This window comes from Pelophylax lessonae, assembly GCF_965119305.1.
Source record: "Pelophylax lessonae genome assembly, chromosome: 4".
NCBI lineage: Eukaryota > Metazoa > Chordata > Amphibia > Anura > Ranidae > Pelophylax > Pelophylax lessonae.
Genome location: NC_138771.1, coordinates 533,518,657 through 533,544,311, shown reverse-complemented (window position 1 = coordinate 533,544,311; position 25,655 = coordinate 533,518,657). Strand labels below are relative to the sequence as shown.

At 44.1% G+C, this 25,655-nt stretch overlaps 1 protein-coding gene across 1 annotated transcript in view; it reads left to right on the top strand.

Annotated features, from left to right (window-relative positions):
* The first annotated feature begins 6 nt into the window (after positions 1-6).
* The window catches only part of LOC309555305 (hexokinase-2), a 73,437-nt gene continuing 47,788 nt past the window's right edge, over positions 7-25,655 (top strand). Inside the window, exons 1-2 of the mRNA XM_082257221.1 lie at positions 7-18; positions 18,964-19,126. Coding sequence (XP_082113347.1) covers positions 18,985-19,126 — 142 coding nt within the window. The 5' untranslated portion in view covers positions 7-18; positions 18,964-18,984. The remainder of the gene's footprint in view (positions 19-18,963; positions 19,127-25,655) is intronic.

Sequence of the window (25,655 nt, the reverse complement as noted above, 5' to 3'; positions counted from 1 at the left end):
CATGACCAAGTACAGAAGGTAAGTCACTGCACCTACCTGATCTCCCCTACATCCATCCCACCTACCTGATCTCCCCTACATCCATCCCACCTACCTGATCTCCCCTCCATCCATCCCACCTACCTGATCTCCCCTCCATCCATCCCACCTACCTGATCTCCCCTCCATCCATCCCACCTACTTTATCTCCCCTCCACCTATCCCACCTACCTGATCTCCCCTCCACCTATCCCACCTACCTTCTCTCCACAACACCCATCCCACCTACCTTATCTCCCCTCCACCTATCCCACCTACCTGATCTCCCCTCCACCTATCCCACCTACCTTCTCTCCCCTCCACCCATCCCACCTACCTGATCTCCCCTACACCCATCCCACCTACCTGATCTCCCCTCCACCCATCCCACCTACCTGATCTCCCCTCCACCTATCCCACCTACCTTCTCTCCCCAACACCCATCCCACCTACCTTATCTCCCCTCCACCTATCCCACCTACCTGATCTCCCCTCCACCTATCCCACCTACCTTCTCTCCCCTCCACCCATCCCACCTACCTGATCTCCCCTACACCCATCCCACCTACCTGATCTCCCCTCCACCCATCCCACCTACCTGATCTCCCCTCCACCTATCCCACCTACCTGATCTCCCCTCCACCTATCCCACCTACCTTCTCTCCCCAACACCCATCCCACCTACCTGATCTCCCCTCCACCTATCCCACCTACCTGATCTCCCCTCCACCTATCCCACCTACCTTATCTCCCCTCCACCCATCCCACCTACCTGATCTCCCCTACACCCATCCCACCTACCTGATCTCCCCTCCACCCATCCCACCTACCTGATCTCCCCTCCACCTATCCCACCTACCTGATCTCCCCTCCACCTATCCCACCTACCTTCTCTCCCCAACACCCATCCCACCTACCTGATCTCCCCTCCACCTATCCCACCTACCTGATCTCCCCTCCACCTATCCCACCTACCTTATCTCCCCTCCACCCATCCCACCTACCTGATCTCCCCTACACCCATCCCACCTACCTGATCTCCCCTCCACCCATCCCACCTACCTGATCTCCCCTCCACCTATCCCACCTACCTGATCTCCCCTCCACCTATCCCACCTACCTTCTCTCCCCAACACCCATCCCACCTACCTGATCTCCCCTCCACCTATCCCACCTACCTGATCTCCCCTCCACCTATCCCACCTACCTTATCTCCCCTCCACCCATCCCACCTACCTGATCTCCCTCTTTTTTTCTCTCCCACCTATCTCGCTATATCCTTCCGTTCCCTTTCTATCTCCCTTTACTCCCTCTTTATTTCCCTCCTTTCTCTCTCCCCTTATAGCTCTACCTTCCGCCCACCTCTCACTTTCTCTTCTTTCTATCTCCCTCTCTTTCTTTTTCTCACTCTTCTTTACCTCTTCATGCTCCTATTTCATCTTTCCTGTTACTCTCTCTCTATCCCCATCTCTCTGTCTCCCTTAATTCTTCCTTTCTTTCCTCTCTTTCTCTCCTTTTTTTATACCTCTCTCTCATATTTCTATCCCCTCTCCTCCTTTCTCTATATCCCCCTCTTTCTTGATGCCCCCTATCTATCCCCTCTTTTTCTACCCCCTCCTCTATCCTCCCTCTCTTTTTATTACCCCCCCCCAACAATTCCCCCTTCTCCCCCCCCCTTTTTCTATCTTTTACTCTTTCCTCTTTTAATCCTCCATCTCACCTATCTTCTCCTCTCTCTCCCCTATCGTTCGCTCCCATCTTTCTTTCCCCTTTCTTTTTCTCTCTCTCTCATTATCTTTGTGTTTCCTGCTTCTATCCCTTCTTTCTCTCCTCTCCCATTATCCCTCTGTTCCGCAAGTCAACTTTCTATCCCCTCTCTTTCTATCCCTTTCTTTCCCTTCTCTTTCAATCCATTTCTATCCCCTCTCTTTTCCTCTCCTGCCCCTCTCTTTCCATTCCTCTCTCTCCCATTTCTTTCTATCCCTCTCTCGCCGCTCTCTCTCTCCCCTCTTTTTCTATCTCTCTCTCCATCCCTCTCTCTCTTCTCTCTCCCCTCTTTTCTATCCCTCTCTTCCTCCCTCTTTTTCTATCCCTCTCTCTCCTTTCTCCCCTCTCTCCATATCCCTCTTTCTCTCTCCTTCTTTTCCTCTCCTGCCCCTCTCTTTCCATTCCTCTCTCTCCCGTTTCTTACTATCCCTTTCTCCCTGCTCTCTCTCCCCTCTTTTTCTATCCCTCTCTTTCTATCCTTCCCTCCCCCCTCTCTCTCTCTCTCCATATCCCTCTTTTTCTATCCCTCTCTTTCTATCCCTCCCTCCCCCCTCTCTCTCTCTCTCCATATCCCTCTTTTTCTCTCCTGTCTTTTCCCCCATCTCTCTTTCATATTCATTGAGTAGCAGTTCCATAATTTCTGTTTCCAAGTGTGTGTTCATTTCTCTGGAATGAAGGTCACCTCTGACATGAAGGATGTATTCTGATCTAGTCTAGTCTGATGATGAAATCCAGGGACTCCCAGCCATCAGCATGCCACCTTGTCTTCTAGCAGCTCCACGTGTCCATCTGGGGACAGGAAGGGGCATTCAGGTTGGCAGGGACATACATGTTGGAGAGTATGACATGAGCCAGTATATTAGTATAGTAATATTCAGATGTCATTTAATAACTGAGCCTGAAATTCCAATGGAATTTCTAACAGAACAATTTAGAGAGCCAACACTGAGAACTTCCAGTAATGTTCTGCTCATTCCTGTAATGACATTTATATGTCTCCTTTGCAGATGCTTTTCTTCACTATGAATACATCAGGACTAGGATTGGGGGGCATTCATGTCTTTCTGACATCTGTACAATGGTGACAGGGCCAAGTTAAGAAATAAGGCTGATCCGGGTACTTGTGTAAGAACCCAGGGTGATGTTCTGCTAGTAATTGTAGTTCAGGCTCACACTGGTGATACATTGTTAGTGAGGGAAATCATTACAGCAAGGTAGCCGGGACTTTCCCCATCATTACATGCTTTGTTTCTTCCTCCATAAATTACAGTCATGAGAAAATGGAAAAGAAAGGTCCGGTTGAAGCAGGAAGTTTGCCTAGCACTATGGAAACCGAACAAGATTCATCCTGATAGACTTTATTCTCATTAACTATTTTCTGCCTTAGAAGTTGCTGTACAACTCCTCTTAAAGTGTATGTTTCCCCAACATTTCATATGTCTGATATGAGTCTGTGTTCCCATGTACTTCTATGTATGGAAATTCCACCTCTCTAAGCCCATAGTTGCCAACATTTAAAAAAAATTTCCAGGGACACTTTGCAGCACAGCTATCAATTACCACACCCACTTCCATGAAGCTCCGCCCACTCTGCATAATTAATCTTGCCTACTTATCAGATTATAGAGTCTACTCAATTTAGAGAGAATTACAGGAAATTAAAAAGGGAATTTCAAATTTAAGGCCACAGTAGCAGAGTTGGAATAATTCTCCCATTCAGCTGCACTACTTCTGCGTAACATTTATGGACAGCCCGATTAACAGGCGCTACTAGGGACAATATAAATTACCTGGGACAGGCTCCTATTTGCAGGGACTGTCCTAGGAAAAAGGGGACAGTTGGCAAGTATGTCTAAGCCCTGTATGTAGCTTAGAACAGAGAATATGTAATATCTAAAAAAAAAGTATTTATAATGATAGATAGATAGATAGATAGATAGATAGATAGATAGATAGATAGATAGATAGATAGATAGATAGATAGATACAAATGTTTTGCCTTGCATTTCTATTTTAAACTGAGTGGGATTTTTTTACAAGCTAAGGGTTCACATATATTTTCAAGTGAAATAATCTATATTCATATCCACCATAACCTAATAACTTCTTAACAGCCTATTCATTTCTCCGATGCATTGTAGCCTCAAGGTAATTGTGACATTTCTTCAGGGCTGGTGCTTCCACTAGGCAAACTAGGCAGCCGCCTAGGGCGCATTGCCACGTAGGGGCGCAGCCACGAGTCGGCACTCTCTCTCCATCATGAATGATTATTGTGAGCTGAGGGGAGGGGTGGTGGTGGGGGAGGAAGAAGTGACAGAGGAAGATGCCAGGTGTCTTGGGCAGTGGCGGAACTACCAGGTCCTGGCTTTTGACCACTGTTGGAGGGGCCCCAAGAGGCAGGAAGGGAGCCCACCAGAGTGCTGCATGCATGATGATCCTCTTTGGCTGGAGCTGAGCGGCCTTAGCCCCAGGCAGGAAGAGACTCTCTGCACTAAGTTGGTAGGCAGCCGTTCATTTCCCTGGGTCAGTATTAAGCAGGGAGCAGAGGAAAGCTGAACCTGAGCCAGAGCTCGGCACTGTAAAGCGGAACCTTTACTGGGGCAGAAGCGACGAGGCACCGGAATGGTCTGAGGATGAAGGACATGCGGAGCTCTCTGACTGCTGCTTTTCCCTCCACCAGGAGCCGGTTGGAGCTGTGGTGAGCACTTTGGTCCAGGAGAGGAGCGTCCTGGGAGAAGGAATCAGCAGGATCACAGTGAGGGAGGGCAGAGTGCGGGCCACTCTCTTCATACCCTCCAGTGAGTGTCCCCAGAACAGGGGGTCGGGGCCCCTGGGTGTTACATGGAGCATCCCTGGTATGAAAGGGAATCGGGGTCACCAGGTGTGCCATGGGGAATCTGAGTCACCAGGTGTGACATGGGGGAGAGGGGTCACCGGGTGTAACAGGGGTTCGGGGTCACCAGGTGTGCCATGAGGAATTGGGATCCCTGGGTGTGCCATGGGGGATTGGGGTCCCCAAGTGTGACACAGAGTAACATCAGAGTCCCCAGGTGTGACATGGAAAAACATCAAAGTCCCTGGGTGTGATATGGAGGGACAATAGGGTCCCCAGGTGCGACATGGAGGAATATGGGGGTCACTGGGTATGACAGCATAACATGGAGGAACCATCAGATCAGGGTCACTGGGTATGACAGAGGTGTTTTTAACCCCTTCCCTTTTTTTTGGGGGGGGCGCAAGTAGCTGGTCTTGCCTAGGGCGTAAAATAGTCTAGCACCGGCCCTGCGTTTCTTATTGGACTATTTACCTCCGTAACTTAGGGTTGGGTCCTGGAACTTGCCCACTTTACTTTTGGAGCACCCATCTCCAGCTTGTGAGCCATTTGAATTTCACATCTAGTTCTGATGTTGCTTTTGTTAGAAAGCGTTTTTTGCTGTCTGATCATCAGCTGTTTTAAAAACGTTTCATATTCACAGATCAAAGCAAAAAAAAAAAAATGTTTTATTCATTCTTCACACTCAGATGGGCAATCAGACCCATCCTCTGATCCGCTGCATGTGAATTCAGGTCATAGGTCCAAGTACACGGACCCGAATGTGAAATTTTGACATGCCATTGTGTCCATGCAGCCGCTGTGTGTGCATCCACTTGTATGGGCTGCCTGCATACAGCTCAGAGGTAGGTTCACATCCACTTGTATGGGCTGCCTGCATACAGCTCAGAGGTAGGTTCACATCCACTTGTATGGGCTGCCTGCATACAGCTCAGAGGTAGGTTCACATCCACTTGTATGGGCTGCCTGCATACAGCTCAGAGGTAGGTTCACATCCACTTGTATGGGCTGCCTGCATACAGCTCAGAGGTAGGTTCACATCCACTTGTATGGGCTGCCTGCATACAGCTCAGAGATAGGTTCACTTGCAGCTGCTGCGTGTGCATCCACTTGTATGGGCAGCCTGCATACAGCTCAGAGGTAGGTTCACTTGCAGCTGCTGCGTGTGCATCCACTTGTATGGGCAGCCTGCATACAGCTCAGAGGTAGGTTCACATCCACTTGTATGGGCTGCCTGCATACAGCTCAGAGGTAGGTTCACATCCACTTGTATGGGCAGCCTGCATACAGCTCAGAGGTAGGTTCACTTGCAGCAGACAGCTGCTCAGATCAAAGGACGGGTCTGATTGCTTGTCTGAATTCTCCCTTAACATTACTTCTGGGACTTCTTCTACCTGAATGTAACTCCTGAGTTGGAGTTCTCTAAAGGCCCGTACACACGTACCGATCGTCAGCGAACGATCGGCCGTCTTTTGTCCCTGGGCTGTCGGTGTCTGTTGAAAAGTGCAAAGACAGCACAAGAATTTTGTCCGCCGACTACAGCCGACTGCAGAAGTGATGTCATGTAATGGTTAACTTTCCCTGTGTTTTTTCTTTTCTGAGCATGCCCAGTCTTGCAAATCTGCGGTCTGTCGTCCAAATTCTGTACTGACTGGCGAACAATCAGCCGCTCTGGTGTCGGCATACAAAAATTTTAATGCTTGCAAGACAGACTCTTGTCGGCAGAATGTGCGCTGACGGCTGTCGGAGGCACCATACTAACAAGCGTACAATCGGCAGATCTTTCGTCCGCTGACGTTTGTATGCCGACGATCGGTACGTGTGTACGGGCCTTAATACAAAAGGAAAAAATAATCAAGTCACATGACAGATTAGCAGATATAATAGGCATATACAGTGCCTTGAAAAAGTATTCATACCCCTTAACATTTTCCACATTTTGTCAGGTTACAACCAAAAACGTAAATGTATTTTATTGGAATTTCATGTGATAGGCCAACATAGGCACATAATTGTGAAGTAGAAGGAAATGATAAATGGTTTTCAATTTTTTACAAATATCTGAAAAGTGTGGCGTGCATTTGTATTCAAATTCATTTAAATTAAATTACACACAGGTGGACTCTATTTACTATTTAAGTGACTTTTGAAGGTAATTGGATGCACTAAATTTTAATTAGGAGTTTCAGAGTAAAGGGAACTGAATACAAATGCATGCCACACTTTTCAGATATTTATTTGTAAAAGATTTTGAAAACCATTTATCATTGTCCTTCCACTTCACAATTATGTGCCACTTTGTGTTGGTCTATCATATAAAATCCCAATAAAATACATTTATGTTTTTGATTGTGACATGACAAAATGTGGAAAATGTCAAGGGGTATGAATACTTTTTCAAGGCACTTTGTTTGGAAATTAGGGAAGCAAAGAATTACAGTGACACTAAACTCTGATTTAAAAAAATAACTTTTGAAAAGAAAATCCAAATTCCTGTTAGCAGGTGGCTATATTCGTTCTCCATGGCCCCACTTTTGTAGGAACATACCTACATACAATTCTACATACTCTTGCTTTTACCGAGATGAACTATGGGTTTGGTAGTATGCACAGAGCAGTGTCCATGACTGCAACTAACATGCCCCACGTGTTGGCAGGTCAGGGTGACAGGGTGGTCGTCACGTCCTTCATGTTTCCCTCCCTGTTTGGGTGCCAAGCAAGGGTCACATGAAAGGCTTACCACCAGGTTGAGTTCTTCTTGGCTACGCTAGGCACTTTGCACAGGGTCACTTTAATACACATTGGGTACCTTTGCTTTGTGCTGTTTTCATCAATGCTCCAGGATTGGACCACTATCCCTCTTGTATATCACAGGACCAGTGGGCCGGACCCAGAGAAGAACCTGCCAAAAAACCAAAGAACCGGGAAAGGCATTATCTCCTACCTTCCCGGGTTCCAAACAACTAGAAGTGGGGAGGGAAAGGAGAGGGTGCTCATGGAGGCTGTTACTAAAAGGAAGAAACAATTCTAAAAATAGATTACAGGGCCATTAAGTAGAGAATATGTATGGATTATGTTTAGAGAATATGGAAATCATCTAAAGTCACTTTAAGCAATAACCCATAGTCGCTTTTATATTTAATTTCCCCACTGCAGTTTTTGAGAATAAGAATCTAATTTGGAAGTTCAGCCTAAAACTAAAACCTCTAAACCTACTTGCAGCCATGTTCTAAGACTAACCTATCTAACCCTGTAAGCAAAAATCGCTATACATACCTTTTCTGAAGCCGGTCCGGTCTCCAGCGGTGGGAGCTGTGTGCAGGAGACAGCCAACCAGTGGCAAAACTAAACATTCTTTCACCCGCGCCAAAAACTCAGTTAATGGGGAAGCTCTGTACTCCCAAGGGGGGAGGAAGAAGGCCGGCGTGCAGAGTTTTAGAACCCTCTCTTAAGTGGGGTAAGCACTATAAGAAAATCGTCCGATTTTCCTCGCTGTTTCACAGCAAATCGGAACTGATGAACGAAAATTCGTACGAAAATTCTGACACAGCCTTTTTTTTGTTGTTTATTGGTTCTGATCATGCGCAGTCTCTCTTTTCTGATTTTTCCTGGACAAAAATCATATGAAAACGGTACACATTAAACTAAAATTGATCGTTTTTTTCCATACGAGAAAAATTTTGGAGTTTGTCCCGTCGAGAATTTTCATACGAAAATTTAGAATCGCCTGTCGAAAGTTGTGTACACACTATACGAAAATTGTACGAAAATTCTTTGGAGGAAAATGTTCGCCCCTCTTTTTTTTATAGTGTGTACTAGCCTTTAGGGCAGGCAGTACAGTAGTAGTAACTACTCTGAAAGTGATCTTTCAGCTGCAGCTGCTCTTGTCATTGTCAGATGCAGCTCAAAGATCAGACCTGTGCAGTGAGAGATCAGTGATTCCTGGGACTGTCCTAAAATAGTGGAAAATTGGATCAAATTATTGCTATAATTTTCCTTTCCTGGGGCCAATCCATGGCAGCATACATATTGTAGGTGGGAGATACTACCACAAATATGCTACCATGTTGGTGCCAGGAAAACGTAAAATTGTGTTTATACCTACAATCATTTTTCCTTTCCTGGCGCCAACCCATGGCTGCATACATGTATTAGTTTTCCTTGCCTACCACATGTATGCTGCCATGTTGGCACCAGGAATAAAGTTTTTGCTATGCATACACTTTAAGATGCTAAAAACAGGCCACAGCATGAGGTTTCTAGCTCATGAGACGTACATGTACAGAACACTTTTATTTATGTCAGCTCAGGAGAAAGGGGTCCCTAGGAATTAATTTACAAAAAAAATGGCAATCATGGCAGATGGGAATACATTTAGATGGCTCTAGGAACATAATATGTTTAGAACTAAAGCCACGTACACACGATCAGATTATCGAACGATCTGTTGTCCGTTTTTTGTGGCATGCTAGTCTGATGTGGAAAGGGAAGAGGTTATTTTCATACGAATTTTCCCGTATGACAGAATTCTACTTCAGAAGTGATGTCATGTGTTGGGTTGCTTTGTATGTGCTCTTTCATCTCTGAGCATGCCTAGTCTTGCTCTTAAGATTTTTTTCTGTCGAAATCTGTACTAATGAGACGAAAATCGGACTTTGTATTACGGGGGACAAAAATTTTATAGCCTGCACATCAGGATTTTGTCAGCCGAAAAGTCGGAGTTGGCTGTCGAAAGTACCATACTAACAATCCGAAAATCGGCAGACGAATTTTCCCTACAGATTTTCTTATCGTGTGTACGGGCCTTTCGTTTTGAAAACTGACTGAAGAGTTCATTTGAAGTTCCAGATCTCATGTTTGGGATCCCGTAATGGGATAAGTAGCTTCAAATTCCTGAATAGGATAAGAAATGCAAATTGTAAACATTCCAACATTATCACAACTACCTGCTAATGTAGGAGTTGTGTGATGCCTCCTGCCCACAGACCGCTGTGGTCGGAGGAAATGGAATTTCCTTTCTGGGAATTGACTTGATATGTCGGTGATGACTCAGTACAACTGTGCAAACAATCTTTTGTCCACAAATAGAAAAAAAAAAGTTTGGTAAAAGCTGCATCAGGAAAATGAACTCCCGTTGTCAATTCTGGATGAGAAGTGATTAGACTGCATTATCCTATGAGAGCATAAGAAACTGGTTGGAGACAGACACCCAACCCTAGAAAGTAACCAAACTAGTTCATATTGTAATTCTAATTCCCAAAGGCAGGCATGCACAGAGGGAATTGAGAAAACGGGATCATATTGCCAAATCAAGATTCCCGCACATCTTTGAGTAGTATGAAAATTGGAGCAACGAAAAAAGGGTTGCTTAATTTTCAGCAGATCTGATGTGTTTGGATCCATTTCCCAAACATCAGTAATATGATCATCAGCAAAGGTCAGTTAACAGCTCAGGAGGAACTTCCAGTGAATTTCTTCGGAAGGCATACTATACACTGCTAACGTTCAGTACGTGCCTGAATCCTAAGTGCCTGCCAGGAATTTTATGTTCATTCTAGTAATGTTATTTATGTAATGCCCTAGCACAGGGTTTCTCAACCAGGGCTCCTCCAGAGGTTTTCTAGGGGTTCCCTGAGCAATGAACTGCTCTTCCACCCCCCTGGTGTAGATGGAGGAATCTGCTATATTTTTTTTTTTGTTCCACCAATTTTAGCCTATCTATCTGGATATGTCTGTGTAATCTGCCAATATATTTGCAACAACATGAGTCTGATCAATGGTGCAGCTATTGCTGGAAAACGCCTGATACAATCTTTGGAGCACTTTGCTGCCAGCAGAACATGCTGGGTAAAGAAGATCTTTGCCTAGAAAACCACCCATGACAGGGTATCCGCTGATGACACCACGTTCAGGGAGCTATTTCTGCTCTCTGCAGTAGTCATAGTTAGCTCTGCTATGGAGGCGGGTTTTTTGAGATGCACCTGTATATTATCCTAAATTCCCATAGATCAGGAGGGTTAGGGTTAACAGAGTGTTTATGCTCACAGCCCCCAATATATACAGTATCTCACCAAAGTGAGTACACCCCTCACATTTTTGTAAATATTTTATTATATCTTTTCATGTGACAACACTGAAGAAATGACACTTTGCTACAATGTAAAGTAGTGAGTGTACAGCTTGTATAACAGTGTAAATTTGCTGTCCCCTCAAAATAACTCAACACACAACCATTAATGTCTAAACCGCTGGCAACAAAAGTGAGTACACCCTTAAGTCAAAATTGGGCCCAAAGTGTCAATATTTTGTGTGGTCACCATTTTATTTCAAGCACTGCCTTAACCCTCTTGGGCATGGAGTTTATCAGAGCTTCACAGGTTGCCACTGGAGTCCTCTTCCACTCCTCCATGACGACATCAAGGATCTGGTGGTTGTTAGAGACCTTGCGCTCCTCCACCTTCCGTTTGAGGATGCCCCACAGATGCTCTATAGGGTTTAGGTCTAGAGACATGCTTGGCCAGTCCATCACCTTTACCCTCAGCTTCTTTAGCAAAACAGTGGTTGTCTTGGAGGTGTGTTTGGGGTCATTATCATGTTGGAATACTGCCCTGCGGTCCAGTTTCTGAAGGGAGGGGATCATGCTCTGCTTCAGTATGTCACAGTACATGTTGGCATTCATAGTTCCCTTAATGCACTGTAGCTCCTCAGTGACGGCAGGGCTCATGCAGCCCCAGACCATGACACTCCCATCACCATGCTTGACTGTAGGCAAGACACACTTGTCTTTGTACTCCTCACCTGAATGCCACCACACACGCTTGACACATCTGAACCAAATAGGTTTATCTTGGTCTCATCAGACCACAGGACATGGTTCCAGTATCCATGTCCTTAGACTGCTTGTCTTCAGCAAACTGTTTTCAGGCTTTCTTGTGCTTTATCTTTAGAAGAGGCTTCCTTCTGGGACGACAGACCAATTTGATGCAGTGTGTGGGGTATGGTCTGAGCACTGGCAGGCTGACCCCCCACCCCTTCAACCTCTGCAGCAATGCTGGCAGCACTCATATGTCTATTTCCCAAAGACAACCTCAGGATATGATGCTGAGCACATGCACTCAACTCCTTTGGTCGACCATGGCGAGGCCTGTTCTGTGTGGAACCTGTCCTGGTAAACCTCTGTATGGCCACCGTGCTGCAGCTCAGTTTCAGGGTCTTGGCAATCTTCTTATAGCCTAGGCCATCTTTATGTAGAGCATCAATTCTTTTTTTCAGATCCTCAGAGAGTTCTTTGCCATGAGGTACCACGTTGAACTTCCAGTGACCAGTATGAGAGAGTGAGAGCGATAACACCAAATTTAACACACCGGCTCCCCATTCACAACTGAGACCTTGTAACACTAACGAGCCACATGACACAGGGGAGGGAAAATGGCTAATTGGGCCTAATTTGGATATTTTCACTTAGGAGTGTACTCACCTTTGTTGCCAGCTGTTTAGACAATAAAGGTTGTGTGTTGAGTTATTTTGAGGGGACAGCAAATTTACACTGTTAAACAAGCTGTACTCTCACTACTTTACATTGTAGCAAAGTGTCATTTCTTCAGTGTTGTCACATGAAACATTATATCACATCATATTTAAAAAAATGTGAGGGATGTACTCACTTTTGTGAGATACTGTGTGTGTATATATATATAATATATATATATATACATATATTATCCTAAATTCCCATAGATCAGGAGGGTTAGTAAAGTGTTCATGAACACGGCCCCCACTGCATTATTCCCCTGCAGTGTTCAGCTGATGTAAGGAGGTTATAATTATGTGGGCACTAGACGGGGATGACTGCAGAGGTCAAAGCTCTTTCTCAGCCTGTGATTGGACAAAGGATGAAGCATGCACACCTCTGCAAAATTGCATTCTAGTGCTGATCTGTGAATTGTTCCTGCATCATTTGCAGAATAAATATAGAATTCCCGTGTATGGCTCTTGGCGTCAGTGGGCCTCCCTCTCAACCTTTGCATTAGAATCCATTTGTCTTATGTAGATAACAACATAGGCCTTCATTAGCGCTTTATTTTTCTTAAACACTTGCAATCAAAGCAATTGGTGCTCAAATCCTTTCATACTGCAGAGGAAAAATGGACAGTTGCAAATCACATGACAAGTCGCTCCCCATTGCCGGTAACAGAACCGTTCATATCGCCGTGACGCAGCGATTATGGAAAAAGGTTCCTGCACTACTTTTTACCAATTTTATTGTGACTTTGCATTGACGTCTTTTAAATGAAGTCGCAAGTTGCAATGAAATCGGCAGTGCAAATCGCACTGATGTGTGGTTTTAAAATTGCGCCGAAGTAGTACTGAAGTGTGAAGTAGTGCAGGAACCTTTTTCATAACAAACTATTCTACTGCCAGCAAGGGTGTCAGTGGGAGGAATAAAGGTAAGCAAAGGGCTGCATCTGGCCCACAGGTCACAGTATGGAGATCACTGTTTATTGTTAAAAAAAAAATGTAAACCTTTACAATCATTTTAATGAAAAACAAAAAAAAACAATCCTGCTAACTTTAGGAACCTTTTTTTTATTTTCATTGCACTTATATGCAATGTATATTATGCTATGAAGAACATAGCATAGAAGAAGCATTGAACTGGCCCCTTTTTGAGGATCTGCATGACTTGTTACATCTTAAATATTGCTTTCAGATTCCATTGTGAGTATTGAATTCCAGTCACCTGAGATCAGAGAGTTCATAATGAGTCAGGGGTAGATGAGACATCCCAGTGCAATACGTGCTATTATATGCGTTTACTACAGCAACAGGAAACTACAGAGTGAAAAGGGGATATTAAATGATAAATTGCATAGAGTCTTCTTAGTAAGGGCTTATTCACATCATGTGCAGTGACCTGCGTTTTTTTTACTTTATTTTTTTTTTGCACCTGATCAGTGCGGGACACATAAAAAACAAGTGCTTTCTTTGTGACTTGCTCACAACACAACACAACACAATGGTGATGCACATACAAAGAGGGAAATGCACAAGGGACAACGGTGATGTGCAGTGTGGAAAAATGTAGACAAGCTGCATTTTAACGCAGCACAACTCACTGCACTGCATAGTAACCCTTGTCACTGCATCACAACCTTAGACTCTGTACTGACTGCACGAAAATCGGACGTGTTTTGACGGAGGACAAAAATTTTATAGCCTGCACACCAGATTTTTTTCGTCCGAAAAGTCGGAGTCGGTTGTCGGAAGCATCATACTAACAAGCCGAAAATCGGCCGATCGGTCGTCGGACGAAAATTCCCAGCCGAATTTCGACGCGTATGTACGGGCCTTTAGACGTACATCTCAAGGATCAGAACATTCGGGGCTATGTGAGATGATTACGGCCACACACACCTACACAGGTTGAACTGGTTGGACTATTGTCTTTATTCAACCTCACCTACTATGTAACTATGTAACAACCCAGCTGCAGTGCAAAAACTTTAATGATCTGTCATTTCAGTAAAGATCACTTCAATAAAATTAAAAAAAAAAAAAGTAAACGGTGAAATGTACTGAAACAGCATATCATACTGCCCTTAAAGCGGTTGTATACTGCCGAAAAAAAACCCTGCAAGACAAAGGCATAATGAGCTAGTATGCATTGCATACTAGCTCATTATGAAATACCTTAAAACGAAGCCCCGACACGGACGTCCGGACACCGCTGTGGGAGCTGTCATGCTCCCTCGGCGTCTCTTCCGGGTTTGGCGGCTCCGCCGCTGTGAGTGGCCGGAGCCTCGATGACGTCACTCCAGTGCATGCCAGCGGGAGTCACTTTCCGTCAAGGAACTCTGAAGGTCCGCCGGACCTTCAGAGCGCATGCGCCGCTAGCGTCAGCGGCTGCATGCAGGGCAAATATCTCCTAAACTGTGCAGGTTTAGGAGATATTAATTGTACCTACAGGTAAGCCTTATTATAGGCTTACCTGTAGGTAAAAGTAAAAATATTGAGTATACTATCGCTTTAACCACTTTAGGACCGGAAGATTTCCCCCCTTTAATGACTAGGCCATTTTTTGCGATTCGGCCCTTGCGTTACTTTAATGGACAATTGCGCGTTCGTGCAACGCTGTACCCAAATAAAATTGAGGTCCTTTTTCCCCACAAATAGAGTTTTCTTTTGGTGGTATTTGACCACCTGTGTGATTTTTATTTTCTGCGCTATAAACAAAAAAAAAAGTGACAATTCTGTAAAAAAACAAACAAACAAAAAAAAAAAACAATATTTTTTACTTTCTGCTATATAACATTCCAAAAAAAAAATCATTTTAGGCCAATTTGCATTCTGCTACATATTTTTGGTTAAACAAAATTCCAATAAGTGTATATTGATTGGTTTGCGCAAAAGTTATCGCATCTACAAACTAGGAGAAAGTTTTATGTCATTTTTATTTATTTATTTTTTTTACTAGTAATGGCGGTGATCAGTGATTTTTAGCGGGACTACGACATTGCGGTGGACAGATCGGATCCCCTAACTGACATTTTTTACTCTTTTGGGGGGACCAGGGACATTACTACAGTAATCAGTGCTAAACATATGCACTGTTCCTGTAATGATGTCACTGACAGAGAAGGGGTTAACCCAGGGGCGATCAAAGGGTTACATTTGAGCCTACGGGGTGTTTTCCAACTGTGAGGGGGATGGGCTTTTGAAATCAATACAGAGACCTGTGTTCCTAAATAGGGGTAACAGGAGCTCTGCATTGATTCCTGAGAGAACAACGGTCTGCTGTGTTTACACGGGGAGCGATTGCAGGTGCCCAGACTTCCCCCCGTTCTTTCTGCAGGACATCCGGGACAGATCAGATCAATCCTGATTGGTCAGTGTCGGCACAGAGCATTACTCTGATCCATCCTTGAAGCCCTGCAGAAAAAAGGGGGAGGGGCACAGGGATCTTACTGCGTCAGCACTGACAGCTCATCACTCACGGAGGTAAGTAGAGCAGAGACGGGGAGGATGTACAATGTTAGTTCACCTTTTTGTTTTCTTCTGGAAAGGTGAACTAACCCGTTAAGTGCCATTCCTCCATTTGTTCTGGTGACGCATACCACTGGAGAAAGTGAGGAAAAATCCTAAACTTTGAGTTTACACTAGAACAGGAATTGTGTCCTTGTTCACACATATGTGATACGGGAACCCTGCGAATCCACTGCGGGTTCCCGCATCGCATTCAACTCGCAGGCAGTTCACTTTGCCATATGCAAATCGCTAGGGGTGTCAATACAAAGTTAACAATCAGTTCGCATATCGCTGTGCGAACTGTCAGTTCGGACATGAATCGGATCACATAGGTGTAAACACCCATGCGATCCGATTCTGGTGCCAACCCAAAAAAGGGTCCTGTGCGAGTTATGTCCGAATGCAATGCAAATTCTGAATTTGCATCGCACAGACATCGTGTGTGATGTCTATCATCGCATATATGTGAACCGGCTGTCAGATGAAATCTTCCAATGAGGACATTTGTTGCAATGACAGCTGTCAGAGGAGATTTCCCCCACTTTACTTTTTGTTGTGGCTACAGGTCAGTAAGTAAAAGGAATAGATGGACAATAGAGGGCAAAAAAAGAAAAAATAAATAAATGTGACAGGGATTTAAAGTGTTTATTGTTAATACTCCAAATTTCCAAGAAAAAAAATAAAGCATTTAACAAAAGCATATACTGTATGCAGAACATTAGAAAAAAAGCTGCGAATTCATCACGTTTGGTGAATATCGGGTGACATTGATATAGTCATTTCTAAACTTTTACAGAGAGCAGCTCTTCACGTCTGACACGCCTCCGGTTTCCGAGAAGTTGTTTGAGAAGTTCCCTGGCCCCCCTTTGCAGTTTCTTAGAGATAGAAGCAGACTCTCAGGGTGGAGGAAGCTGACTCACACTAATCCATGCACAGTGACACCATGCAACAGCCTCACTCCACCGAGACATTATGAAAGCAGAGCATGTGACATTGAGAGGCGCGCACATCCTATTCCCTAGAACTGACTTCATTTGGTGCAATGTGCCATAACTTACGCAACATTTCTTAAGCAATTTCTTTACCACCAGCCAGTTAATATCATCTATTTATCATTTTATAGAGGACAGTCTATGCTGTTTAACACAAAGGCATGATACAACTATTGTCTGTACCTTACAATGAATTAATAGGGTTTTCATATTAGTTTAAGAGGACTATATAATGTCTGGGTGAAAGGCAGTGATTTGGTAACATCTCTGACAAATAAAAAGGCAAGTGGCATTATACCAGTACATTGAAAAAGCATAACTATGTGCAGGGGTCAAGTCCTGGGAAAAAAAGTGTGGGAACTCACCCAAGATCCCCCCACCTGTGTGCATGTGAAATATATACCTTTTGAGGAGTAAGGGCCACTTTAGCGACTTTGTAATGAGTGGAGCAGGCAGATGACAGGTCCGTATCCACTCAGCATATGCCCAACAGAAACAGACACAGCCCGCTGTACTCTATGAGCCCACCAATCCGACCTGCCCAGACAGAACAGGATGCATCACCTTCTGTTTTTTTAAGCGGATTTGAGATAGGCAGGTGTAAACGGACACAAGTCCATTTACATCTGCCGCTCTATAGAGGTGAATGGAGGGTCCGATTGGATCCACCTGAAAAACAGACAGGCAGACCTGATCAGAATGATCGTGTGAAGGGAGCATGCGGCTGCAGTAAAGAGCAGAGCCGATGCTTCCTATATCGCACCTGTCACAGACGGAGTACATTTGGTATCACTCCCGTCAGTGACAGGAGCCGGTGCTATACAGGAAGCATCGACTCCGCTTCCTCTAGTGCCAGTTCCATTACTTACACACACAGATACCACAGACAGCTTTCATATAAAGGCCAGTCCTGCAGTACGTGGCTGCCAACGGAAATGGCATTCCTGCTGTGGAAAAAGTACAGGAACGTCGTTCCCATACGTTCCTGTATTACTCAAGCCCTGATTATGTGTTGATGTAATATGTAGCTTTTAAAAACTGCTCATGTAATAGAAAATAAATATAGTTTTCATATAGTTTGCTGCAGCTGCTTGAATACAGTAGCAGTGCAGATTCCTCCATCCACTCTGTTATGGTCGTCATACATGGATCAATTGAGTTCTCCATCCATGTTTACAGGGTGGGTTGATTTTTGCTGAACAAAAATTGAGCCATGGTTGGGGGCCCTGCTTATCAGATCCCTTCACTGTTCAGGTTTTGTGGGTATCGTGGCTGTCTGAATATTATAGTCTCAAGTGGGGATTTCTGCATTCACTTTGTTATGGCATTTGTACATGTATCAATTGAGCCTCCCATCCATGCTAACAGCGTGGATTGATTCCTGCAGGACACAAAACAAGCCATGTGGGGCTCTGCTATCTGATGCTGTCATCTGATCGGGTTTTTAAGGTGCCGCCGCTGCCTGAATATAATAGTCGGTAATGGAGATTCCTCCATCCACTCTGTTATGGTAGCTATATATGAATCAGTTGAGCCCCCATCCATGCTAACGGTGTGGGCCAATTCCTGCTAGATAAAGATCGAGTCATGAGGGGCTCTGCTGTCAGATGCTGTCATGGGTCAGGTTTTTAGGGTGCCTGTGGGCTGAATGAGAGCAATATGCACCTTGCTACCATACCAATGTCAAGAAACAGCCAGCCCAGGGAACTTAATCTTTCCAAGTAAAATTAAATAGATCTTTAATTGTGTGGGTATACTGTAGATCAGTGATGGCGAACCTTGGCACCCCAGATGTTTTGGAACTACATTTCCCATGGGAAATGTAGTTCTAAAACATCTGGGGTTCCAAGGTTCGCCATCACTGCTGTAGATACTCAAATGCAGCAACAGCTATCAAATCGGCAAATAAATACTATCCTCCTGAAATTGTTTTGGGCCTTTACATATTCTTTTATCAAGCCCTAGTTGCAAAGAGCAGCTATTTATAAGAAGCAGGTGGAATAATAGAATACTGCGCAGTTCTACATTTGAAATGTATTGCATGTGTATATATTCAGCTAAACACCTTTAATGGAGGCTTTATCTTGGGGGGGATGTTTCACTTCCGCTGATAAATTACGAAGATGTAGTGGCCACTGGTTCTACTTAAATTAGAACAAGTATCGTTCACTGTCTGAAATCATCTAAGAGATCAGAGATTATAGGTTTACACTAATAAAACAAAATTGGCAATATAATTAATGAGGGTGAGTATAATATGACGGGTATTCTTTGCATGCCTTACAATATCCCATGCCTAAATGTGTGATTTTTGTGTTCTCTCTGCAGGTGGACAAATACCTCTATCACATGCGCTTGTCCGATGAGACACTCCTGGAGATATCAAACAGGTTCTACAAAGAGATGGAGAAGGGACTTGGGGTGGAAACCAACCCCACTGCCTGTGTGAAGATGTTGCCAACATTTGTGCGATCCACACCCGATGGAACAGGTAGGAATAAATGTAGCCTAGAGTCACCTAACTGTTTATTACTATATATCTATTTAATATAGTGGATATAGCCACTCAAATCCAGTTCCAACTTAAATCAAACAGATCTACAAGTCACAAATATGAAAAAAAGAGGTTGGTTGACCATAACTGCTCCCCCTAGGTGTCTGCTGGGTCTGGATTTGAGAAGCAGCATATGCAAAAAAACCCAAGGAGAAACCAAGGAGAAAAATAAGACTTTGAGTGAGGACAGCTGGACTGTATAATAGATAAATTAAATAAATTTATTAAAAAGAGTCACATATACAGCCGATGAGGACACATACAGAGAATTGGCATACAAAAGATTATACAATTCACATTAAATAGTAATAAATACAATTTCACATGGATCAAACTGGGATCTCTAAAAGTTATAACAGATTTAATATGACATCATGCTCCCTGTAGGCTTACAGTCTTTACTTGTATCAGACTAGGAATTACATATGAGTTATTGTAGGCTCGACGCGTTTCTTGAACCTCCGTCCATTCATCAGGAGCTTAAATACAGGTTGTATATCTGAAACTGGTAATCTCAATTATGACGAAATATAAATGTAAATTCTTTTGCTTGAGAAGCAGCATAGTTTCTTGTTTTTGTGTGGCATGACTTGTACACGGCCATCCACAACTGGAGCTTTGGCAGCTCTGACATTTCCAGAAGGACTGGTGTGACTTTCTGCGAGCTGTTGAGCTACAGTCAATGTGCGTAGCCAAGTATGGTTCCAGGTACTGTACTAGCTCACCACTGGTACCAATTAATAGTATTTTTTCATTAATGCACTTAGCATATATTGGTAATAAAACATACGCTGGTCTACTTTACTCTGTAGGTTGACATGTCCATCCCTAACAGGTTGGGCCAATCTATTAACTGGGTTATTACTTTGCTGCACAGTGCTTGGGAAAGCCCAGAACAACAACTGCCAGCACCTGTCACTATATAAAGCAGTATACACAAGGCTTTGGTAGATGTAAGCGGTAGTGCCATGTTCTTAATGGCAGAAATTAGTGTGAATGTGTCACAGCTTAGTTATATATTTAAGAAAAGGTGACCACAGACGTCAGAGGATATTTTCCTGATCGTGCTAGTCTCAGCTGGACTGGGAACTGGTTGTATGTGGCTGGGGTTTCTATGGACATGCCGAGACTGACTGTTCTTGGGGAGAATTGATTGGCCAGGTTAGGTTTTTCTAGGAGATCCCTTTCTTTTCTCACAAGATCCCATATTGTTCTCCCTCTCTATAAAAAAATATCAATATGTAGCTCTTTCAGCGGTCAGATTATGCCTCGGAGAACAACCAACACTTCAGGGATGTAAACACAGGTTTGCTGCTGTATCAGACCTAGGCAGCATGCACACAGGGGATATTGATATAATCCAATAATGCTGGAGCTTTCTGCCAGGAGCTGGCAGAAAAATCTGGTGAAAAAAATGCCCGGTCTCACGCATGATTGCAATCTAGTGAAGAGAATATTTATTTGTTCTAAGCACTACACTGAAATGACGTGCATATGCATACCTCCCAACTTTTTGAGATGGGAGCGAGGGACACCTATTAGCAAGTATGTAGGTGTAGGACATACCCCTTGCCACCCCTCCTTAAAGGAGAATTGTTCATAAAAATATTAAACCCTCAAATGCATTTTTTTTTTACCACTGCTATTTCTTTATACTGGCTTTTTAAATTTACAAATGCAGCAATTTAGAAATTGGATGAAAGGTTTAGCACTGGGAAACACGTTTTGAAAGATAAAAAGTGCATTTTATATACAACTATATAGATCAGACCAAAATAAGGGACAAATGAGGAGGAAAGAGGGACAGAGGGACTTTGCTCCAAATCAGGGACAGTCCCTCGAAATCGGGGACAGTTGGGAGCTATGCATATGCATGCGTTTATATGCGTTTATGCTAATATTCTTCTCTCTGAATGCATGTTTGGGGCATTTTGTTTAAGGACCCTGAGTGCTGCTGTAAAATACAAATATAAATGGCACACTGTGGCACAATGCGTATTGACTACTATAGAGCTGCATTCAGCGGTGGGCATGAAGCTTTAGTAGATGATATTTTATTATTATTTAATGAATATCTATTCTATTTTTTACATATCACAAACACATTACAAAGTGTTTTAGAGAATAAATAGAAAGCATTGAGTGTCTGTCCCTGTGAAGCTTACAGTCTAATGTCTCTAGTGCAGTCATGTAAGGACACACACATTCTTGTGCCATTTTCTGTAAAAGCCAGTATAAGAACTTAGAGCCAGTGTGGGAATCTATTACTAGATTTTCTTTTTTTCATACAGGTAGTAACAAGCAAAATCTGCAGGAACCTGTATTTTATTGCAATACAGCAAACATGTAACATTTAAGCTCCTAGCTGAAATCATAGTGTTTTCAGGGCCGTAAGCACTGTAGATAAATGTCTAAATGTTTATTAATTACAATGAAGAAGTAAGCAGCAGACCTGCCCAAGCCTGGAATTTTTGCATCTGTCATGGTTACGCAAGAACAGGGAGGTCTTTGGGCAGAGGCTTCTCTAAACATGTCTTTGTGGTGAGACAACGTGCTAACAGTGCTAAGGAAAACTTCTACCACATTATCCTCCTTATATAGGGCAGAAGACGTGTATCAGAGACATCTACAAGGGTGTAAAGCCCCGTACACACGGGCCGAATGACGGGAGACAACGGCCGGTTCAAAAAAATAAAATGGCCGACATTCGGCCCGTGTGTATGTTGGTCTGACCGTATTGGACATGCATGCTGAAAAACCAGCATCCGACCAGTTTCCGATCAGCTTTCTCAGCCAATGGCAGAGAGTGTTAATCGGAGTGTTCTGGCGGGTGCCCCCCTGTCAGAACACAACAGCTCAGCGGGGGAGATCGCTGAACTAACCTCGCATTGTTAGTACAGCGGCTCTGACCGGAGCTGACAGTTTTTTTTCCATGAAACCCACGGCTTTATGTTGTCCACAAATATTATAATGTGATTGTAGAGATCCCTAAAATCTCTTGCACACTGCAGCTTGAAAAAGCTCAGTACTAGGGATCGACCGATTATCGGCAACACCGATATAGCGGGGACCGATATGCACTTTCCCCAATATATTGGAATCGGCCTTTGGATTTACCGATATTGCCGATACTTAGGGAAAGTGCTTGTACCGTGGTGATACCTGCAGCTACAGGCATCACCCCAGTACTGGTGCCCATGACGGTCGGCTGACTTGTAATGACAACTGATGCGGCTGAGAAGCCGCTCGGCTATCATTACAAGGAGCGGGAGGGGATGTGCCCCCCCCTCCCGCCGCCTTCCGTGGCTCGCCCAGGTCTCCCGTCCCACCGGGAGACCCGGGCATCCTACCTCCACCACCGCCGCTGCAGAAGAGAAGACCCGGTGTACTGCGTCTCCATGTAAAAAAACAGGAATTGATGTCATGACATCACTTCCTGGTACTCGACGCAGAATTAGAAAAACTGACAGAATTCAAAACAGCCAAACTTGTGATAAAGGACAACAATTTAAATTGAAAAATTTAAATAAAAAATATATGAAATGAAGCTGCATCACTAAAGTGAGATATTATCACAATGATAAACAAAATATAATATAAGTTTTGTGCTAAACCACATAAATGAACATGTGTAAATAATGAAAATCCAAATGTAAACAGTCTCTTTCATAGATCAAAAAGTCAAATGAGATGAAAACACCAAGTGAAAATCACCACCACCACCAGATAAGATGGCGAAAATCGGACGAAATATCCTCCGATTTTTCTCTGTCTTCTCAGCGTTCATTACCGTTTTTAGTCGACAGTGCATAAATATTCACGAATTTCTCGTCCGATTTTTCTTTTTTTGGCACATTTGTTCCTAGACTTCCGGGTTGTCAGCAACTTCAGATCATGCGCGGTCTTTCGTATCCGATTTTTCACGGACGTACTGCATACACATTAAACGAAAATTGGTCGTCTGGGGACGGACGAAAAAAATTTTGGTGTTTGTCCCTCTGTTTTTTTTCGTTGAAAATGTCGGCGTCGGCTGCTGAAAGTTGTGTAAACACTAGGCGAAAATCGGACGATTTCACATTGGGCGGGAATTTTCGGCAGATTTTCTACTAGTGTGTACCCCACTTTACCAAAGAGCCTGGACTCCCTATTGTGGAAGGTCACATATTCTTATGATGTTTTCTCCAGCTCTTTAACACAGTTGGGAAACCTGAGAAATCAGCTCCTGGCAGACCCCAGGATGATTCCAATCCTCTTACGTCAGATTGCAGAGTGTTTGTGTTCTCCAGCTTCTCGCACAAAGGCCTCGTCTCCTACTTCTGTTGCTCAGTAAGCTGTAACAGTTCAGGTTCAGGGACTGGAAGTTACTTCATTAGTATCCATGGGCTGCTGTTACATCTCAAGAAGCCTTGCTGAATTGTAATCATCCTGGGGATGATTACTGCTGGAGCTGGAGATAACATAAACCTATGTGACCTTCCATAATAGAGGGTCCAGGCTCTTTGGTAAAAGTCCATCTCTATTGGTGGTGGCGGTGATTTCACTTGGTGGAGGTTTTACATCTCATCTTAAATGAGTTTCTGCACGTGTTATCATCTCGTTTGCATTTTTTGGTCTATGAAAGAAACTTTGGACTTTCATTATTTACACGTTCATTTATGTGGTTTAGCGGCAACACATTTTTTTTTTTTTTCCATTAAAGTTTTTTATTAAGTATTAAGGTAATACAAAACATAATAACATACAGCATAAGAAAAGTGCAGTGTCACATGGACATGGACATCAAGCTGCGTCATTATACAAGGTGGTACATTCAATAAACCGAGGTACTGCAAGCATGAAGTAATTCAGTTGACATGGCATGGCAATGGTCTTCAAGAAGGAGAATGGAGAAGGAGGGGAGGGGGGGGGATCTATGAGAGGAAGGGAAGTGGAAGGGAGAGTGTAGCAGGGATAGGAGGGGAATGAGGGAAGTAATGATAGTAGGTGGAAGGTGAAGGGTGGGGAGGGGGGGAGAAGCAAGGAGGGTAGGAGGGGAGGGAGGGGGGGAGGTAAGGGGGGAGGAGGGGGGAAGGGGGGAGGGAGAAGAAGAAGAAGAAGAAGGAGGAAGGGGAGGAGGAGGGGAGGTGAAGAGGAGGAGAGGGCGAGGGAGGGGGGGAGGGGGAGAGAGGGAAGGAGGAGGGCAGGGGGGGGGGATAAGGGGAAGAGGAGAGAGAAGGGGAGGAAGAGGAGGGAAGTGAGGGGGGAGGAATAGGAGGAAATAGGATGCAAGGGGGGGGAGGGATGAGGGAAGGGATGGGAGGGAGAGGAAGGGGGGGGAAGGAGGGTAAAGGGTAAAGAGGGAGGGGAGGAAGAGGGAGGAAGAGAGGAGGGGAGGTGTGAGGGTGGGGAGAGGGATGGGGGGAGGGGTAAGGAAGGGGAGAGAGGAGGAAGAAGGAGGGAACAGCACTGAATGAGGGGAATAGTAGAAGGGATGGGAAGAGCATTGCAATAATGTTAGAGGGAGTGGAGAAACATGTCAATAGCCATATCCAGTATTACCAAAAAGGGGTGGTAGGTAAGTCGGAAAGAAAGGTATAACAACTAAACAACATAACAACAACTGGTCAGCTGATTGGTCAATAAATCAAGCGCAACACATTTATTGTATATACAAATATTTTTTATACCTGTTATGCAGGATAGGTAGGACTGGAGGAGGGTGGGAACACTTTTAGGAATAGTTAGTATTAGCCTTTAGTGACGGTTCACACTAGAGCGGTGCAGGAACCAGCATGCCCTATGCGAACCGCTGCGGGTGTTGATAGAAAGTTAATGACACCCCCAGATTGGTTCGCATATCGCAGTGCCAACTGTCAAATGGTGAAGGAATCGGATTACATGTGTGCACCATTTTGGTCTGAATGCAATGCAAATTCAGCCATACAATCTGTATGGCTGAAATCGCATCACACCGACTTTGCATGTGATCTGCACAGCAATGCAGTGTGAATCACATGCGATGTCTGGCATTGCACTAGTATGAACCGGCACTTACTACCAATTTATCTAGTAATGGAATCCTAAAACTCTTACTCAAGGTTGTCTTAATAAAGTGATTGTAAATGATCGCCTTGTAAAACAGCCCATTCAGTTTTAAAAAAAAAAAATGAAAGGCAAAACATTTGTGTATAGATAAAAGAAAATAAAGATAAATTATAAAATCTTTTTGTTTCCCTTTTTTTATAACTGATCACATTCCCTCTGTTCTCAGCTGCATAAGAGCTGGGGGGAGGAGAGGCAGCAGCACACTGATCTTCCCAGTGAATGACTGTGCAGTATGGGCTTGTCAGGACAAGTCTGATCATTGGAGGAGAGTACATTAAGTTCCCAGCATAGCTAGAGAACTGATCACGATGTGCTCTCCTGCTTAGTGTGGTCGGTTTCTGATAGGAAAGCAGAGGAATTAGCAGGAGCACCAGGGATTTCA